Source organism: Neoarius graeffei, chromosome 4 (genome assembly GCF_027579695.1).
Source record: "Neoarius graeffei isolate fNeoGra1 chromosome 4, fNeoGra1.pri, whole genome shotgun sequence".
Classification (NCBI taxonomy): Eukaryota; Metazoa; Chordata; class Actinopteri; order Siluriformes; family Ariidae; genus Neoarius; species Neoarius graeffei.
Window position 1 is genome coordinate 83,663,499 of NC_083572.1, and position 18,289 is coordinate 83,681,787.

General features: G+C 40.1%; 1 protein-coding gene across 10 annotated transcripts in view; it reads left to right on the forward strand.

The window, feature by feature from the left end:
• Positions 1 to 18,289, forward strand: part of dlg1a (discs large MAGUK scaffold protein 1a) — a 430,819-nt gene that overhangs the window by 407,068 nt on the left and 5,462 nt on the right. For 5 of the 10 annotated variants that reach the window (XM_060919862.1, XM_060919866.1, XM_060919867.1 and 2 more), the window contains 8 exons: positions 710 to 776; positions 2,702 to 2,801; positions 14,541 to 14,582; positions 15,207 to 15,257; positions 15,723 to 15,824; positions 15,949 to 16,121; positions 16,264 to 16,373; positions 17,562 to 17,653. In XM_060919862.1, coding sequence (XP_060775845.1) covers positions 710 to 776; positions 2,702 to 2,801; positions 14,541 to 14,582; positions 15,207 to 15,257; positions 15,723 to 15,824; positions 15,949 to 16,121; positions 16,264 to 16,373; positions 17,562 to 17,653 — 737 coding nt within the window. Of the gene's footprint in view, positions 1 to 709; positions 777 to 2,701; positions 2,802 to 3,142; positions 3,168 to 14,540; positions 14,583 to 15,206; positions 15,258 to 15,722; positions 15,825 to 15,948; positions 16,122 to 16,263; positions 16,374 to 17,561; positions 17,654 to 18,289 lie in introns of all 10 variants that reach the window. The other 5 variants (XM_060919869.1, XM_060919872.1, XM_060919863.1 and 2 more) reach the window with 4 other exon arrangements.

Genomic DNA, 18,289 nt, shown 5'->3' on the forward strand with positions numbered 1-18,289 from the left:
TCTCTACTCACGGTATATGAGCTGATAGCCTAGTAGTAGAGTAGCCAATCAGAGTGCATGATTGCTCATATCCAGTGAATGTGGATAGAAATATATAAAATTATATGGACGAGTGTTTTACTGGGACATACGCCACTCGATGGGGGGAGAGGGAGACGGGATTAACCAGTCATGATCATAGTTTTTTTTTGTGTGTGTGTTGAAGTTATTCACCAACTATATACACTCTGAGCTTTGGATATTGATCTTACTCATGATGGAGTGTGTCCAGTAAGTACTGGAGGTTTACTGCAGGAGAAACCAATTTTTAAAAGATAAAATATCATTTCCTCCTATTACTATCATCTTGTATTAAACATTTTCAGTGGAGGTGATTGAGGCGACTACCAATAGGGGTGAAGGATACCGTTGACTGACGGATGAGGCCAACACTGAATTATAAAGAAATATACAAAAGAGATACCTAGACAATCAGAGCCTTAGTGTAGTATGTTAACTTGAGTCGTATATTTTAATAATTGAGGTCCATAATTTTTAAAAGGGAAAGCAATGCCACATATAATAACATCTAAAAAAAAATGTAGGACACTATTTAAGCTGTGTACTGTGCCTTACAGGTGCATGGTGCTTTGGCAGCACAAACAGCTGCACATGGAATGAAGAGTCACAATCGGTAATCTATATTCTTCTGTTCTTTCTTGACCATCAGGGTGGAGAGAAAAGAGAGGGCCAGGTTAAAGACGGTCAAATTCAACTCCAAGTCTCGGGACAAAGAAGTAAGTCACTGCATAAAAATGAAATTTGTGAAATGCTTTTCAATTCAGACGAAATGTAGAGTGTAGTATCATCGAGGACCACATGTATTTGATGTGAGGTATGAAAGTAAATTGTGACCAGATCATGTGTAGATGGAGTTTTATTAATAGATTTAGATAAGCAGTATTAACGTGACATTCACCTAAAAGTTTAGGATGAAGTACTGCACCTTCATCGTGTGATAATGTATTCAAAGAGCTTTCACGCTGCAGAGCGGACAGCTGATTTTCCACTTTGGACCACGAAGGACATTCATGTGCCATATAGAATTGTGATTTTTTTTTTTTAAATAAAATCAATCTTTAAAGACTTTACAAGTAAAACTACTTTAATGTACCAGAGTGAATGTACTCTCTTGCGCTAATCCTTCCTCCAGACAGACGCATGCTTGTGAGAGTCTCGTTAAAAGCATGTGACAGATTAACCTTCACATCTTTGCCACTCTGTTCTCCATTCCTGACCTAACTTGTCGTTCAAACTCACTTTTCAACCGCATATCCCAATGCAGCACCACAATAAATAATGCATGAACTGCTCAGGTAAACAACAAAGCAATAAACCAAATGAAATGTGCTTGCCATTGATGTGAAACTGTTCCCTTCCTGCATGGTGGCTGCTTCCAGCCCTTTTTTTCTCTCCAGTGTGCCGTTTGCTTGCCGATTGCTGTCCCTTTTTACATATTTATATTATATTGTATTTGTATTCACTTAGACTTTTGCTTTCATCGTTAGTCAGTCAGTCAGCAATTGGCTTGTTTTGCTCTTGGAGCAACCTTTTCATCATTTATTTCCCGAATGTCAGTGGATTTCATGTTGTAATACTTATTGACTCTATTACCACAAACAAATCACAAGTAAACACATCATACTTCATACCTTATTATTTATTATTAATTAATCATACATTTCAGTTTTCAAATTTCATTAAGCCCGGCGTCAGTGAGCACGCGCTCCTTGTTTGTTTTTCATTAACAAAATGTTTCAGTACATCGAAAAAAAGCTGATTTTGGCAATAATCAGATTAACAATTTACATGCACGTGAGTTATATAAAACATAGGAAACGCCTCTTTTTTTCTAAATACTTAATATTTCATCTCTGTAGTTGTTTATGACGTGCCAATAAACCTACATCCTGCTGTATTTATTTATTTTTATTCTGTCCACATTCACTAGATATGAGCAAATCGTGCGCTCTGATTGGCTACTCTACTACTAGGCTATCAGCTCATATACCGTGAGTAGAGAAAAGCAAAATGGCGGCGCGTGTTGCTGAACCAACCAAGGACGAAATAAAAACTACTCGAAAACAAAACCCTGAAAAATAAAAAAAAGCAACAAAATATGGAATAAAAGTATTTGATGGTAAGAACTTATCTTTTTTCTTTTTCAAGAATTATTATTATTATTATTATGGCATTTTTCACAAATTACTAATGTCATTTCGCCGGTTTATTTACATTCTAAGCAGAAATGATTTTGTCAGACATTTTGTATAAAGTTTTTATCAAATTTGCAAAAAAAATTTGCTCTGTTTCTCAAAATCCAGTGAATGTGGATAGAATAAAACAGTTATTCTACTCAATTTCGTCGTACATGGCTGATACCCAACTCGGCGCTACGCACCTCGTTGGCTATCAGCTCATGTACGACTCGATTTCGTAGAATAACCGTTACTTATATGTTTTCAGTGTACTGCAGTAATCTGTTGGCATAACCACTTGAATAATCTGGCGACTGCTGAAACGAGATGATGTTTAGATTATTAGTGTGCATGTAAACGCACTCATGAATGGGGTTCAGTTGGGCATTTGTTCACACCTGTAGCAGACACCTCCTTTCCATCTCTCTTTTTGTTCTCCATCCCTCCCTCCCTGTCTTCCTCAGCAGTCACTCAATGGCAAGCGTAAAAAGCACGCCTTTTCACATAAATTCCCCTTCTACAAGAACAAGGAGCAGAGTGAGCAGGAAACGAGCGATGTGGAGCGTAAGTACACCTGTGCACACGGAACAGTGCAGGACAAAGCAGCAACTAACCGCTGGACAAAACACCTCATACTCATACTGCAACAGCCCCCATGTCAAACATCATTCATTACAAGGCTTCATACTTCAGCTCCTGACGTGCTTTTATTCTGAAAATAGGATATAATACGAGCAAATTTCATGTGGGTTTGTTCATTGGGAGGACAAAGTCCTATTCTGTTGCAGTATGGAGGTTTGGTTGTTCATCTGTAACGCTATGTGCAAGTTCAGTAACCTTTATTTCTGTAATGTGTTTGTTTGTTTTTTTTTCTATTTGTGTGCTCTCTGACGACTCCTCCACAGGACCTGAGTGACGACAAAGGCTTGAGTAAGTCATCCTGGACTCCTGCAGTCTTAGATGGCCCTGCCCACTTCTTAGCATGATCTCATTTTAGTTTCTCGTTTCTTTTTCCACCTTTCGCCTTACAGTAATCTCATAAGTAAGCCTTTTGATGAAAAATGCCAGAGTCTCACCATGTCAGCTGGACAGATGACTTTTATATTTCCAACGACCGGAATGATTTAGAAATGACTTTTGCAGCTTTATAAGCTCTGTGACTAATCACGCTCGGAGTCGGTCAGCGTGACATACAGATAAGACGACTACTGTACGGCAGTATATTCCGTGATGCAGCAGGCTTACCTTTTAACCACATGAAGATTGGAGTTGAACAGATTGTAATTTTTTTTTAAATCATATAGAAGACTTAAGATTGTTATCGCTTGTCACTCAGCATTAAAAATGCAAAAATGGACACACACTCAAACGTGCATGCTCTTGCAGTGCACGTACGGTAAATATTAAATGAACTGCCAGAGCAGCATCACAGCAAAACATGTCCAGTAATCAGAGCAGGACATGGGACATGGATTTTTTTCTGGGCATAATTATGTATAAAGGACATAAGAAATGCCATCTAAATCACTGCAGGGCGTCAAAAATGTGAAAATCATCACATTATTCAACTTTTTTATACATCAGTGTAAAACAATGATTCGTTAATGAGCTAGGTGGTCACGTGACCCGTGACATCACAAAAGCTTTCCAAGGAGCCAGCGCTTGGGTATCTAATGTAAACAGGTTACCGAAATGGACACCATCGACAGTGATATTCCCGATGTTTCACAGAGATGTGAAGTTAGACCCTATCAATTCGAACCGATAGCTGGAAATTCACATGAACATGGATCTTGTCTTTACTCTGACGGGTCAGATGATTCTGAGAGTGAGAGTTCATTCAATCCCCATGAAACTGAAAGCGGTCGGCTCGATAACACTTCCTGGGAAGTTAAAAACAATTCAGCTCAAAGGCTAATGATCTGTTGAAAGAAGTATTATTTTTGTATCATACATTGAAAGTTCATCATAGATCTAGCTAAAGTCCATTGCAAGCTAGTTTTTTTTTGCTGATATTTTTCGAGATTGATTGAGATACAATGCTTCCAGAGTCCGAGATGAAAACATTCAAAATGGCGAAACGAGTCAGAATTATGATAATCAATAATTGATACACCCAAAATTATAATACTAATCCTTACCTCGGCTTTCAGTCGCTTAGCGAATGCACCTCGGCATTTCCGCATGAGGCCCATGGTAAAACCACACTTCCAGGAGGGGCTGCCGTCTGCCTCCCAAGCCGGCCGAGAGCGCTCCTCGTCAGGCACGGCCAGGCGGGCAAATGCCCTGGTCCGTCCGCCCTGTCTAAAAAATAATGGTACAACTCCGAGTGAAGGTATCAATGCGCTGCCGAAGCGTGCAGAAGGTGTTAGTACGCCTGTCATTATAGTGCGGACTTTCCATAGCATAGAAAATCGCTACGTTTCAATTTGTGTAACTGAACTTGTTTCATATCACTGGTCATATAAACCTATGTAAACAGGAAAAACGCGGAAGAGTTTGGTCGCATCTAACTACAGCCCCAAAAAATACCATTGGCCATGCTGAGCCTAGCTACATTGCTAACGGGAGTGACAGCGCGTCTGACTGACTGGGAGGTCGCAATACACCATGATGTTCAATGTACATTAAACACTCTAAAAACGAAACAATTTTCTTGTCATCCAAGACACAAAAACTATTTTGTCGCATTCGTCATCATCACGATTCACACTTCTCCATATTCATCTACCCGCTTGTACTGTACCCGAAAGTTTTTGTGACGTATGATCACGTGACAGCGGCTCTTCCGGTTGTAAAATATGCATATCGGAGCTCAAGCAGAAATGCCATGTAATCATCACGAATATAACGATTTTGCTGAATTTAATAGATAATTTTGTATTTGTTGACGCAATTATTTCATGTTTTTAATGGAAAGAAACTGATATAGTGTGCATTTATGTTTCATGTCCCATGTCCTTTAAATCTTTTCCTGATGCCTCTGAAGTTTTCAGTGAGGTTAGGCTTTATTTATTCATACTTTTATTCATAATTATTTTACCCTACGCAAGATTTAAATCAGATTTTCATATGATGTCGTCTGGTGTCTCAGCACATTCTGTCCACTTGAATGCTTATAAAGAGTGTATTAAAAATAGTGCTTAATGCACAACTACGACTACATCATACTGCACTAAATAACTCCCTGATGATTAAATGGCTATGCAGTATTAGTGTATACCGAGCCTCTGTTTATTTAACAGTGACTCAGATTTTTTTTTCCTCCCCCTTTTGGTCATTAAAATAAGAACACCAAGTTCACATTGAGCATTTACGGTAATTCTGTCCTGTTGTGTTTTAAAGACGTTCTTAGAAAGCTGTGAGAGACATGAGAGCGCAGTCTTGTTGTTTAACAAAGGCTACAGAAGAGTTATTACAATATTGACATTTACATTTCCACCGCTGTTGTCTTCATTTGCATTTCCAAAACCTTTAACAAAGCACTTCACACGCGCGTGCGTCTTTTGTGGAACAACTAAGAGATTAAACCAAGTTGTACACCTGTCTGTTTACAATACAAACACCTACACCATGTGTCTTTCAAGGTGCATTGGTGTTTTTTTTTGTTTGTTTCCAAAGGTTTCTTTTATTGGAATCATTCAGATAACGTTAATACAATCAAAACGGGTCAGCCAAGATCAGATGGACCTTATTGAGGTATTTCACTCACGTGACCAAGTCATGTGATGTTGCCATTTTGGACGGCACGGCTCGAATCAGTTTGAATGCGAGGAAGGCGACAAACGAAAAACATAAAAGAAAAAGGAGCGAGATACAGAAAACACCTTCACTATCCAGCGACGTAGGGCATTTACAGGGCGAGCAGAGGGAGAGGTATTTGCAAAAATTGAGGTTAGCAGGCTTAGAGAACGACGTTTACCTGCTTCCACCAGGATTGTTCACTGACGTACGGAAGTACACGAAGCCCTCGTCTTTACCTGACTTCGGCCCATCGCCATACACAGGTATTGATCTGAAAGCGTATAAGAGTTTGGATACCTACAGATATTTTGTGTCAGGCTGGGTAACATGCCTACATCAGTGGGTCGTCCCTGGAGCCGGTGGTCGCCATCTGATTACAGCTAAGGTTTGTTCACATTTTCATTTACTTTCGGTCCTCAGGATAAACAAAATGTTATTAAATGTCATTGAAATAACTTCTTAGTCTGTTGAGACATGGCCCGTTATAAATTTGCTGTTACCAGGCAATGACCAAGAACTGTATTATTAGGGTCGGTGTAGTTGTAGCAGTGTATTAGCAACTAGCTGTTAGCACTAGCTAATGTCAACAACATCGTAGCTAGTATGTTACTGTAGCAATATTTACGTTCAGTCATTTGGATGACTGTTAAAACCTTTCAGTCTCAAGTTTTTCCTTTACTGGATTTACTAGTTTACTGAGCTAGCGCGCTCAGCCAAGCCGGGAGCCATCGCGCGCTCTCCGGCCGAGCCGGGAGCCATCGCGCGCTCTCCGGCCGAGCCAGGAGCCATCGCGCGCTCTCCGGCCGAGCCGGGAGCCATCGCGCGCTCTCCGGCCGAGCCGGGAGCCATCGCGCGCTAGCTCAGTAAACTAGTAAATCCAGTAAAGGAAAAACTTGAGACTGAAAGGTTTTAACAGTCATCCAAATGACTGAACGTAAATATTGCTACAGTAACATACTAGCTACTGTTGTTGACATTAGCTAGCTTGCCGTCCAAAATGGTGGACACCGGGGCGTCACGTGACCCTGTGACGTCAGGTGAAATACCTCAATAGGTTCCAAAATAACAAAAAACCCAAGGTTACCCAAAATGGTCAAAACTGTGATATTATGGGCTTGAACATATTGGGGTCCCATACCTAAAATTTCATGTAGCATTCTCTTTCCGTTTTGAAAATATACCTCATTTTATACATGCCCCATTCTGCTAGGTTGTTGACGTTACGGACACTACATTAAAAGATATAACAGGATAGATCCACTTAAAACACCTCAAAAGCAAATGTTGTTGGGGCAACGAACTGTTATGCCATCAAGTGCCCTGTCGAATGTTACAATTGAGTATAGTTACATATATTTGCTGGGTCTTCTAGTTATGTGACACGTTATCAGGGACCCCGATATTAGACAGAGAAACACAAAATTTCACAACACTTTATTAAAGCTCCAATTATTGGGCTCACAAAACATCATTTTATGCATAGTATCGGCTTATTATACTAGTTCCTTAATTAATTGACAGTTGGTTGTCCTTTCCATCAAAGATTACATAGCTTATATACTTGTTGAACAATGTTACACATAACGTTACGGACACTACACCCGTTACGGACACTACATATTGCAAATATATCTATTAATATAACAACTAAAGATGTATGAATATGTAACTAGAGCCCTACATGAGGCCAACAGGACCAATGCATGTCATAATCACCAAAAATGGTAAAAAATTCTGCAGTATTCTGTTACAGCAAGACCGTTACGGACACTACAGAAAACAACGGAAATGACACGCAAAATCTTTGCCATGTGAATTTTGCAAACATATGCCCCCAGCGACAAGGTTTTTGTATCAAATTATATCACATACTACATAAAATGTCTGTATTTAATTTAAAGTGTTTATTAAAATGCATTAAATAAGATTTCTCAGGCCATTTTCAACTTTGCAGTGACAAAGAAAACAAATTAGGTTCAGCAACCCCCATTGACAAAACTATTGTGAAAGATTTCATTTTTATCGGAATTCCGTGATTCAGCTGTCAATTTGTTCCTCAAAAATCTGCTGATTTACTAAAACAGTTAGTGTTTGACAAATTATTGCCAAGTTTAAGCAGCAATTATGCATTCTGGGGTATTAAATCAAATGAACATGCGTTACATGGTGAAAATGTGCAATATGAAGAGTTTGTCTGATAAAAAAAAAAACTGAAACATGGATTCAGTGGTGGTAAATTATGATCTGGCTTTGAAACGTCATACATTGGCAATGATAGTCTACCATTACAACATATGAAATAGTTTAATAAACATAAATAGAAGGCTGTTACATAGTGTTACATGATCTCAAACAAGTAGGTACATCTGATTGTGGCTGACCCGAAAAGGGAATGTTGTCCAAATGTTACCACATTCCAAATGTTATGGAAGGTTAGGAGAACGTTCCATAAAACAAAAACAATGCAACCCAAAACTGTTATATTTACGTTTGTCCTGGCAAAGCAGAGGACAACCAAATCAACCTTCAAGGAACGTTCCCATAACCAAACAATAACGTTCTGGGAACCAAAAGTTGTTAGCTAGAACGAGAGTTGGTTAAGCATGCTGCTGTGATATCCTGTCTTATATCACAGGGCTGTTGAATGCTCGATTCTGATTGGTCAGAGGATCGCTCCAGATAGTCCTGGCTGTAATTCAAATCACTGGTTTAGTAATTGGGTTTTAAAAAAAATTAACAAAGAAAATGTCAGGTTTTTTTTATATGAAGAAGCTTTCTGGAAGGAGTTTAAACATTTATGGAAGGATGTTCGGGTGTCAGTGCATTGTAGTGGTCATTAAAGGAGAACTGAAGTCATTTTTAAACTTGCTTTATTTCTTAATTAACGTGTTATTCAATTACGTTTTCGGTTTTATTAACCTTATATCGTGACTCGTATTGGCAACTAATTGCAATTAAATATTATACTTATCGGCCTCTTCGGTTTTTAGCCATGTTGAATTTAGTTCGTTTGGTTCACGGCAGGCGTCACTTATCTCATCTCATCTCATCTCATTATCTCTAGCCGCTTTATCCTTCTACAGGGTCGCAGGCAAGCTGGAGCCTATCCCAGCTGACTACGGGTGAAAGGCGGGGTACACCCTGGACAAGTCGCCAGGTCATCACAGGGCTGACACATAGACACAGACAACCATTCACACTCACATTCACACCTACGGTCAATTTAGAGTCACCAGTTAACCTAACCTGCATGTCTTTGGACTGTGGGGGAAACCGGAGCACCCGGAGGAAACCCACGCAGACACGGGGAGAACATGCAAACTCCACACAGAAAGGCCCTCGCCGGCCACGAGGCTCGAACCCAGGACCTTCTTGCTGTGAGGTGACAGCGCTAACCACTACACCACCGTGCCGCCCAGGCGTCACTTATCCGCACGATTTTCACGAGACTTGTGCGAGACTTCGAAACGTCACATGTCAGCCAGGTGTCAGTGCCACCATTTTGAAAACTGTTTTCCAAACGAAATATTGCACAAAAACGAGTTTAAATGACGATTACTGCCTACTTTTTTTTTTACTTTCCTGATTGCTATCAAAACAAACAAAACTTCCGGCTTGATTACATCAGCATTCGAAAGAGGGGGCGCGTTTTTTGACAACGTTGGCAGATGTTGGTGTGGCAAGACTCTGATGTGGGTGGAGCACAGAAGCACGGCAGGCGGTTGTTTGTGACTTGTATTTCCTTTATTGCTGCTTTTCAGCACACAAATCAGACTCGCTCTCACAGACACACACACACACACACAGGCTAGTAGCAAGCCCTCGGCGCCGACCTCCCCTTCTCACTCTCCTTTTATAGGGCGCGGTCACTGGAGGAGACACACAAACATACGTTAATTGACAACAGGTGTAGTGACATGACCACTCACCTTCCCTGACTCCGCCCTCCATTCACAGACCGACGCTCGGCCACGCCCCCGCTGCTACAGTTGGTCACTTTGATTTCCGCTGTACGTTTTACTTCCGTCCTACGACGTCTCGCACAGGTCTCAACGAATCTCGTTCACAGCCATTGCTTTGACATATGGACTGATGTATATTACAGAGCATATTTCAAACACTCATAACTTGCTATAGCAGTGACAAAATAGCTATCAAGAATGCAAGCCTATATTTAATAAAATGAGATAAATAGAATTTTGATAATTAAAAAAGTTGCCTTCAGTTCCCCTTTAAGTTTTACGCCATGGGAAAGTCTTCAGGACAGAGGAATTTAAGGAATTCCAGAGAGAGAGAAAGAATGGCTTTTAAGGGAATGACTGTTTATAGTTGCTATAACATCGATGATATCATGAACTAACACTAAATGTAGCTATAAACAGTTAAAATATGCATCATACATTAATGAATAAAACAAAATACAGTAGTTGTTAAATTGCTGTGGTATAGTGGAGATAAATTACTTCAGGACATGCTGTCAAAGGAAAAATATCAACCTCATAGTGGTGAAAGTTATTCTGCTTCATGGCAGGTTGTATCGCACCACCTCATCATGGATTATTTTCCTTTAGTCTAAATATGGAGGTGATTATAGAAAATCATGCATGCTGATTGGTTGAGAGATTTTGACTATTTCTTGATAATCACCTCGAGTGACTCAGCAAAATGGCGCCAATCACTTCGTCACTGTAAACGAGGAAGAATTACAAATGATGAAAGAAAATGCTGTTCCTAAAAGCACTAAAGATGCTACAAAGTTTGGTCTAAAACTGTTCTAAGGTAAGGTGGAATTGTGATTTATTTTATCGATTTCAAAACAAATGCCGCTTTTCCACTACAAACGCGGCTGAGCCGTGCCGTGCTGAGTCGAGCTGAGCGGGGCTGTTGGAGTTGCATTTCGACTACAACCGCGCTGAACCGTGCTGGCTGGAAGTGGGTGGACACATTGGGTGGAGTTAGCGAAAGTGGGTGGACGTCACGTGATGTCGTTAAGCGGCGCAAACAGTGACATCAGTGAGCTTTTAAGCGGTAGTCTCACGACCCGAATAGTAAACAATAAACATGGAGGACATGGAGTCGTTAGTGTTGCTGGTCTTGGTGCTGTGGCTTGTTGTCACCGACAACGCCAACAGATACTGGCAAGAGCGTATAGATGAGGCGAGGCGCATAAGGCTTCAGAAATTCTCGTAATTCGTAATTATTCTTCTTCCGGGTTTACGGTGTTTACAGATCCCAGCGTGCTCGCGGGGCGTGTGTGGGCATGTGAGGACACTCCTCCTCACCAATCAGTGCACAGGGGAGTGTCTGCTCACGCCCCCAGCCTCACTCGGCTCGCTTTGGCTCGCTTCAGCCCCACTCCAAAACGGTGCGAGTTTTAGGGGCTAAGCAGGGCTGAAGCGAGCCGAGTCGTGCTGTTTTTTGGTAGTCGAAACGCGAGCCGTGTCGGGCTGAAGCGAGCTGAAGTGAGCTGAAAAAGGGTAGTGGAAAAGGGCAAAAAGTATTTTAGCGAGTCGGCATGGATAAGGCGTGCGCAGACTTGTCACTTTATTACACTTGCATGCCGCTTTTGAAGATTGAAATAATTTTTTTTTAAATAATCACCTGTGTATTTATACTAAAACAATTATCTGCCTCAGGCTCAGTAAATATTGGTGAATAATAATCTCAACTTCGTCTCGGTTATTATTCACCGATATTCATCTCACCTTCGGTGAATAATTGTTAAATGGCAATACGTCACTTCAGTTCTTCTCCTTCCCTTTAAGAATTGAGTACACGCTTCCCTTTAAAGCTAGACGGCCTTTCGATTTCATAAAATCAGTGAAATTTAGTTCCCTCTGGAATTTGGTCATTGTGATGCATGTTTATTTCTGCAGTATCTACAAAAATCAGACTATTCTGTGGCTGGGAAGTTATTTAAGTTGAGGGGATTCCCGAGCAAATAATGTGCATGAAATCACTCGTGTCGCGCAGTCAAGCAGACAGAGGAAGTCCGTGTGCGCACGTGCAGGTTTACCTTCTTCTTCTTTTGGGTTTTACGGCAGCTGATATCCACAGTGTTGCATTACTGCCGTCTACAGGTTTACCTTGACCGTGCACTGACAGTTACATCATTTTATCGCTAAAGGAACAGCTGATCACACCGAGGTGCTCGCTGACCGCTGATATTTATTAGTTTGGTCCTGCGTTTCCTTTCCTTCGCAACATAATGTCTTTTCTTCTCGCTTTCCGTTACTGTAGTCGGTCTTTCACGTTTCATTCGCACACTCACGTCAGCCGTTTTTCTCTCCTGTTTCAAATTTGTATCCCACAATGCCTTGCGCGAACAGGCAAAGCCCACCACGTGATGCATGATGTAGTATCTTGAATTGAGTCATAGTGAAGCAGGAAAAAAATAGCAGACAATTTAGGGCCACATGGCCCTAAATTCATTCATTGTTCTGTTAAAAAAAACTAATAAAATTGGAAGTATGTGATTTGAATTCTGTAGCTTTCTTTCCACTAAACAAAAATAATTGGGTGTCGGGGAAAATTCTTTTTATGACCTGCGCTTGATCAATCTGAAAGGCAGTCTACCTTTAAGTTGTAATTTTTTTTTGTAATGATATATTTTTACTTAATCCTATCAGATTTTAGCAGTAGCTATGACCAGCTGACTGACAGAACTTATAGCAGCTATATTTTGTTATAGGTTTCCTAAATTTATGTTGACATTTCGGTGGTAGTGTACTAAGCACAGAGACTTGGATACAAAACAAGACTTACAATGGGACAAGGCGTCGGAGGAAGTCAGGAAAATGCTGTCGTATCCCTACATCTGCGCTGACAAGGGGCTCACATTTTTGCAACAAAATGAGTTTGAAAATTGCACTGTGTTGTCATAATTTGAATGTCACACCCCTTTTATGCTCGTCCATTAATAGCTGCAGTACACAAATGAGAGAAGTTGGCTTTCATACAGCCAAAATAGTAACATCATGCTTGCACTGGCACAAAGGCCTTTGTATGAAATTTCTCTTCACATCAGGATAAGACGTTGCCTCTACTTGCCTGTCAATCATATTGCCTGTTGATTACAAAAGCTCCCCCTGTGCACTAGTATTCCAGTGTTTTATCCTCGCCAGCTCAGTTTTGGTGTTTTGGGTGCATGACTTTTGAGGTACTGAACGGTAGCACTGGTTTTGGGTGACTTTAATCAAAATCTCTGACTGTACCTTTAAATGGTTATGGTACTTTAATCAGTCATACACACTGTCCATGTTGTATTAAAAGGTGTGTGTGTGCGCAGCCTTACTGAAACATCTGTCTATAGTGGAGTTGTGTCTCAATACGCAGTGAACCGTGGCAGTGTTAAGACCCCTGGAGACCATATCAGTGCTGTGTTCTCAAAAGTGTAACATGTCAACCTATACGGAATATCCGTATTTTATACGGATTTGATTCAATAAACGTAGTATACGGGCGTACAAATAGTTATACGGATTCTTTAAAAAAAACTTCAATATTTTAGAGCTATAATCAATTCCCACGATGATAAAAGAGCGCATAACATTTACAAACGTACTGTACACCACAGAAAGCACAAACAGCCAGTAAAGAGTCTTATGAAATCGCGCGTTATCTTGTGGTAGCGAGACTTCGTTCTACTTCTGATCATGCGCACACCGCATTGCGAGAATCCCGCCAACCGGGAAGTAACATTTTGTTTGAAACGCGTATTTCCACTTGAGCGACTTTCACTAGCGACTGAAAAGATTCTGAATGGGTACTCCGGCAAGATCAACACAGACACTTGCTGTGACATGCAGCCTCGTGAGGTATTGGTGCGGAGTGCTAAAAAAAAGCTGTCATGGAGTGCAATTCAGAACATTAGAGTGACACTTTGTGTTTTTGTCAAACATATTGGAGCTTTGTATTCATTCTGAAGGTTTATTGTTATTAATATCGAATAAAAAGTAACTTGGCTATATCATTGTTAATTATCATTCAAATTTTAGGTAAATTATTTTAATTTGCATCTTATACGGCTTTTATAAGGGAAATACGGATTTTGGAGGTTGGTTATACAGGTTTGATTGACCAAAGGTTGACATGTATGTAACAGAAAGAACAAGTTAAAATATGTGTGGTTTTTTTTTTTTTAAACAGTGGTGCATTTCTAAAATTTTCTCCCCTTTCAAAAAAATCTCACACATCTATTTAAGGGGTGTGAACTTTCAGCAGCGGAAAATGGAATTAAATTGGAACGTGTGAGATGGTTAGCAGTTTCATGGGTCTCTCAGATCCCTAACACTGCCATCTGCTGGTCACTAAAATGAGTTCTGTGTTTTATCCCAGTTCTAATCCTGAAGGCGTTTTGTTTGCCGTTTTCCAGCATCTGAACACACCTCGAACTAAACTACATCTAACTAAAAACTGTTTAATGATGCAGATTCGGCCCGTTAGATCGGAGGAACCTCGCCTTCATGACTGGAATTGAGAATGTGTGTTTTATCTCCTGCCTTGTGTTTTCTGGTGTGGCTGTGTAGTGCTGCTTATGTTACCCTTTTTTGATTTCAGAGCATGTTACCTCAAATGCCAGTGATAGTGAAAGTAGCTACCGTAAGTGTTTCCGTTTTGATTTCCTGTCCTCTTTCGTCTGTCTGTCTTTGCAAGGTGTGTGTGTGTGTGTGTGTGTACCATGGTTTTATATTTTCGGTCTTCATTATACAAAAGTGCTACTATAATCCCATACAGATTTTTGAGCCTAGATTAGTATAAAGGATTGAATGTGTCATGACGAGGATACTGTGTTTATCAGCACTTTAAGATGATGGACTTGTTTTGAAAATCACAGCCATTAAATTTGATAAACCGGATATTACCTCTATTACCGGTGACTTGGCTGAGTTATCCAGGTTGTTTAGACTTTATGACCGGTGTTCATACTTCTCTGAATTATTACCTAATCACTTGACCAAGGTGCGTGAGCAGATTTAGAGTACAAACCCTTGCTGAACTTTTGTCTGCACTTTGTCACATGATAATTGAATGAAAAGCTTTATGTAATAGGTTTTGGAAGTTGAATGTTGTATAAATTATTTGAATTTCACTGGAGCCATGTTGAAAATGGCCAGAGAGAACTAGTTCAGCATTGAAACGCGTCTACATTGAAGAGAAATGCTATTCAGCCATATGTAAGTGTTAGATATTTACCAAAGCCGTCTCTTTTCTCTGTTCTGCCAGGTGGACAGGAAGAGTACGTTCTATCATACGAGACTGTGCTTCAGCAGGAAGGTAAGTGTCTGAAGGAGACACTTCGGACACCGCCGCATCCCCCAACCCTGTCTTTCAAACGAAGGATACATTGTGCAGTTACACAAAACAACACCCAAAAAAAAAAAACCCAGAACGATCATTTTAGTGTTTTTTTTTTCTTTTTGAACAAAAGAGTTACAGCTTTTCTCTTTCCCATATTTGGTATTTCGTGGAAACACAGCGCACAGCTTGTAGAGCATGACAGAAATGAAACATGAAAGTTTGAAATCACGTCTGTTTGCGTAATAATTTGTTCCACGTCATTTTTAATCTCCTATCGATGAGATCATGCGATTTATCGCATTGCAGAATTCAAATTGTTTTAATGTCGAGCTCCTGCTAGATATTAGATTTTAGTCCTCCGTCTAATATCTAACCCAGCCGTCACTGCTCCAGCCTATTTGATCATGAAAGACTCTAAACAAATTGTCTCTGTCTTTGCAGTGAATTATACTCGTCCCGTGATTATTCTGGGCCCTATGAAGGACCGCATCAACGATGACCTGATATCAGAGTTTCCTCATAAGTTTGGATCTTGTGTCCCTCGTGAGTACCGTGTGCCGTGCATCCTTCTCACTCCTCTTATGACATTCCAATAAATAATGATTTGCTGTTTAATCTCAAAGTGGATATTAATCTTTCTCCCATCATATCTCCCTCCCTGACGCAGACACAACCAGATCAAAGCGAGACTATGAGGTCGATGGCAGAGATTATCACTTTGTCATGTCTCGAGAGCAAATGGAGAAAGACATCCAGGATCACAAGTTCATAGAGGCGGGCCAGTACAACAATCACCTGTATGGCACAAGCGTACAATCGGTGCGAGAGGTCGCAGAAAAGGTGACGCTCTTCTCCCTTTTCCCACGTATACAATATATAGCAGGAATATAGTATATACAGTTAGTATAACACAATATTGAAATTGACACATTTTTTTTTCTCTCTTTTGTTCCTTTTTTTTTTCCTCCCCTTTTCGACTCAGGGTAAACACTGCATCCTGGACGTCTCCGGTAATGCTATCAAACGTCTCCAGCTAGCACAGCTCCACCCGATTGCTGTGTTTGTCAAACCAAAATCAGTGGAAAATATTTTGTAAGTTTTGTTAAATGTTTTACTGTTTTAGTTGTAATGCAAATTCTTTACACTGTACGTTAAAAATTTTTTTATTATTTTTGTCATGATGCCTTCTTTATGATGGAAAGAACACTGGCTGAAAATTGATCATAACATTAATAAGCTAGGCTTAAATAGTTTATGAGGAATAAACTAGGTTTATTATGAATAAAATATTTATGGTGCTTCCGACTCAGATCTGACACAAATTCAGAGTTTTTTAGACAGATGTTATAAAGGGAATTATTCAATCCACATTCACTGCATATGAGCAATCGTGCGCTCTGATTGGCTACTCTACTACTAGTATATCAGCTCATATACCGTCAGTAGAGAAAAACAAAATGGCGGTGCGTGTTGCTGAACCAACCGAGGACGAAATAAAAACTCTACTCGAAAACAAAACCACAAAAAAAAAAAACCAACAAAATATGGAATGAAAGTATTTGATGGTAAGAGCATATATTTTTTTTATTTTTCATGGATTATTATTATCGCATTTTTTACAAATTGCTCCTGTCATTTCGCCGGTTTGTTTACATTCTAAGCGGAAATGATTTTGTCGGACATTTTGTGTAAAGTTTTTATTCATCAAATTTGTTAAAATAAAAACGCTCTCTTTCTCAAAATCCTGTGAATGTAGATAGAATGACTGGAATAACTGTTTTAATCTCGTCGTACAGGGCTTATAGCTGACTCGGTGCTACGCGCCTCGTTGGCTATCAGCTCACGTACAACTCGGTTTCATGGAATAACTTTTAAATATAGCTCAATGGAAGTAAATTTTTGTAATCTCTTAGAGAAAGCAGATGTTAATATTTTTAAGAAATGTAATTTAGACCCATCACAGCCGTTATACGCGGTTTTACCGAAAAGGAAAGAAATATCATGTAACCTAAGGAAAAGCAGTAGCCATCACCCTCAAATAAATTCCAGTAGATTTAAGAATTGTTATATAAATACTCATTTTTAAGTATAAACTGTAAACAGGATAGTTTTAGCTTTCTTTTCTTTTTTCTTTATTTTTTGCGTTTTGTCTATATTTTAATGCTTTTAGCTGTTTAATGTTTGTAACTTAAGATGTGTCTATCTTATGAAATAATAATTATTATTATTATGTAAAAATTAATTACTGAGAAGCTGTCATTTCTGATTTTTTTCTCACAGAGAGATTAATAAGAGGCTGATGGAGGAGCAGGCCAAGAAGACGTTTGACAGAGCTATGAAGCTGGAACAGGAGTTTACAGAGCACTTCACTTGTGCGTAAAATAGATGATTACACTCATTCCACATGCACATCTTGCTGTGGGTTGTTTTTTTTGGGGGGGGTCTTTTACACTATATAGCCAAAAGTTTTTGGACACGCAGTTCTATAGGATGTCTCTGCATGCAATAGTGTTACAATTTCCCTTTACTGGAACTAAGAGCGCGGCGGCACGGTGGTGTAGTGGTTAGCGCTGTCGCCTCACAGCAAGAAGGTCCGGGTTCAAGCCCAGCAGCCGACGAAGGCCTTTCTGTGTGGAGTTTGCATGTTCTCCCCGTGTCTGCGTGGGTTTCCTCTGGGTGCTCCGGTTTCCCCCACAGTCCAAAGACATGCAGGTTAGGTTAACTGGTGGCTCTAAATTGAGCGTAGGTGTGAGTGTGAATGGTTGTCTGTGTCTATGTGTCAGCCCTGTGATGACCTGGCGACTTGTCCAGGGTGTACCCCGCCTCTCGCCCGTAGTCAGCTGGGATAGGCTCCAGTTTGCCCGCGACTCTGTAGAACAGGATAAGCGGCTACGGATAATGGATGGAACTAAGAGCATCAAATGTCTTCCCGCATGAGCGTCACTGTACACATGTTTATGAAAACATGGTTTGTCAGGATTGATGTGGAAGAACTCGAGTGGCCTGCA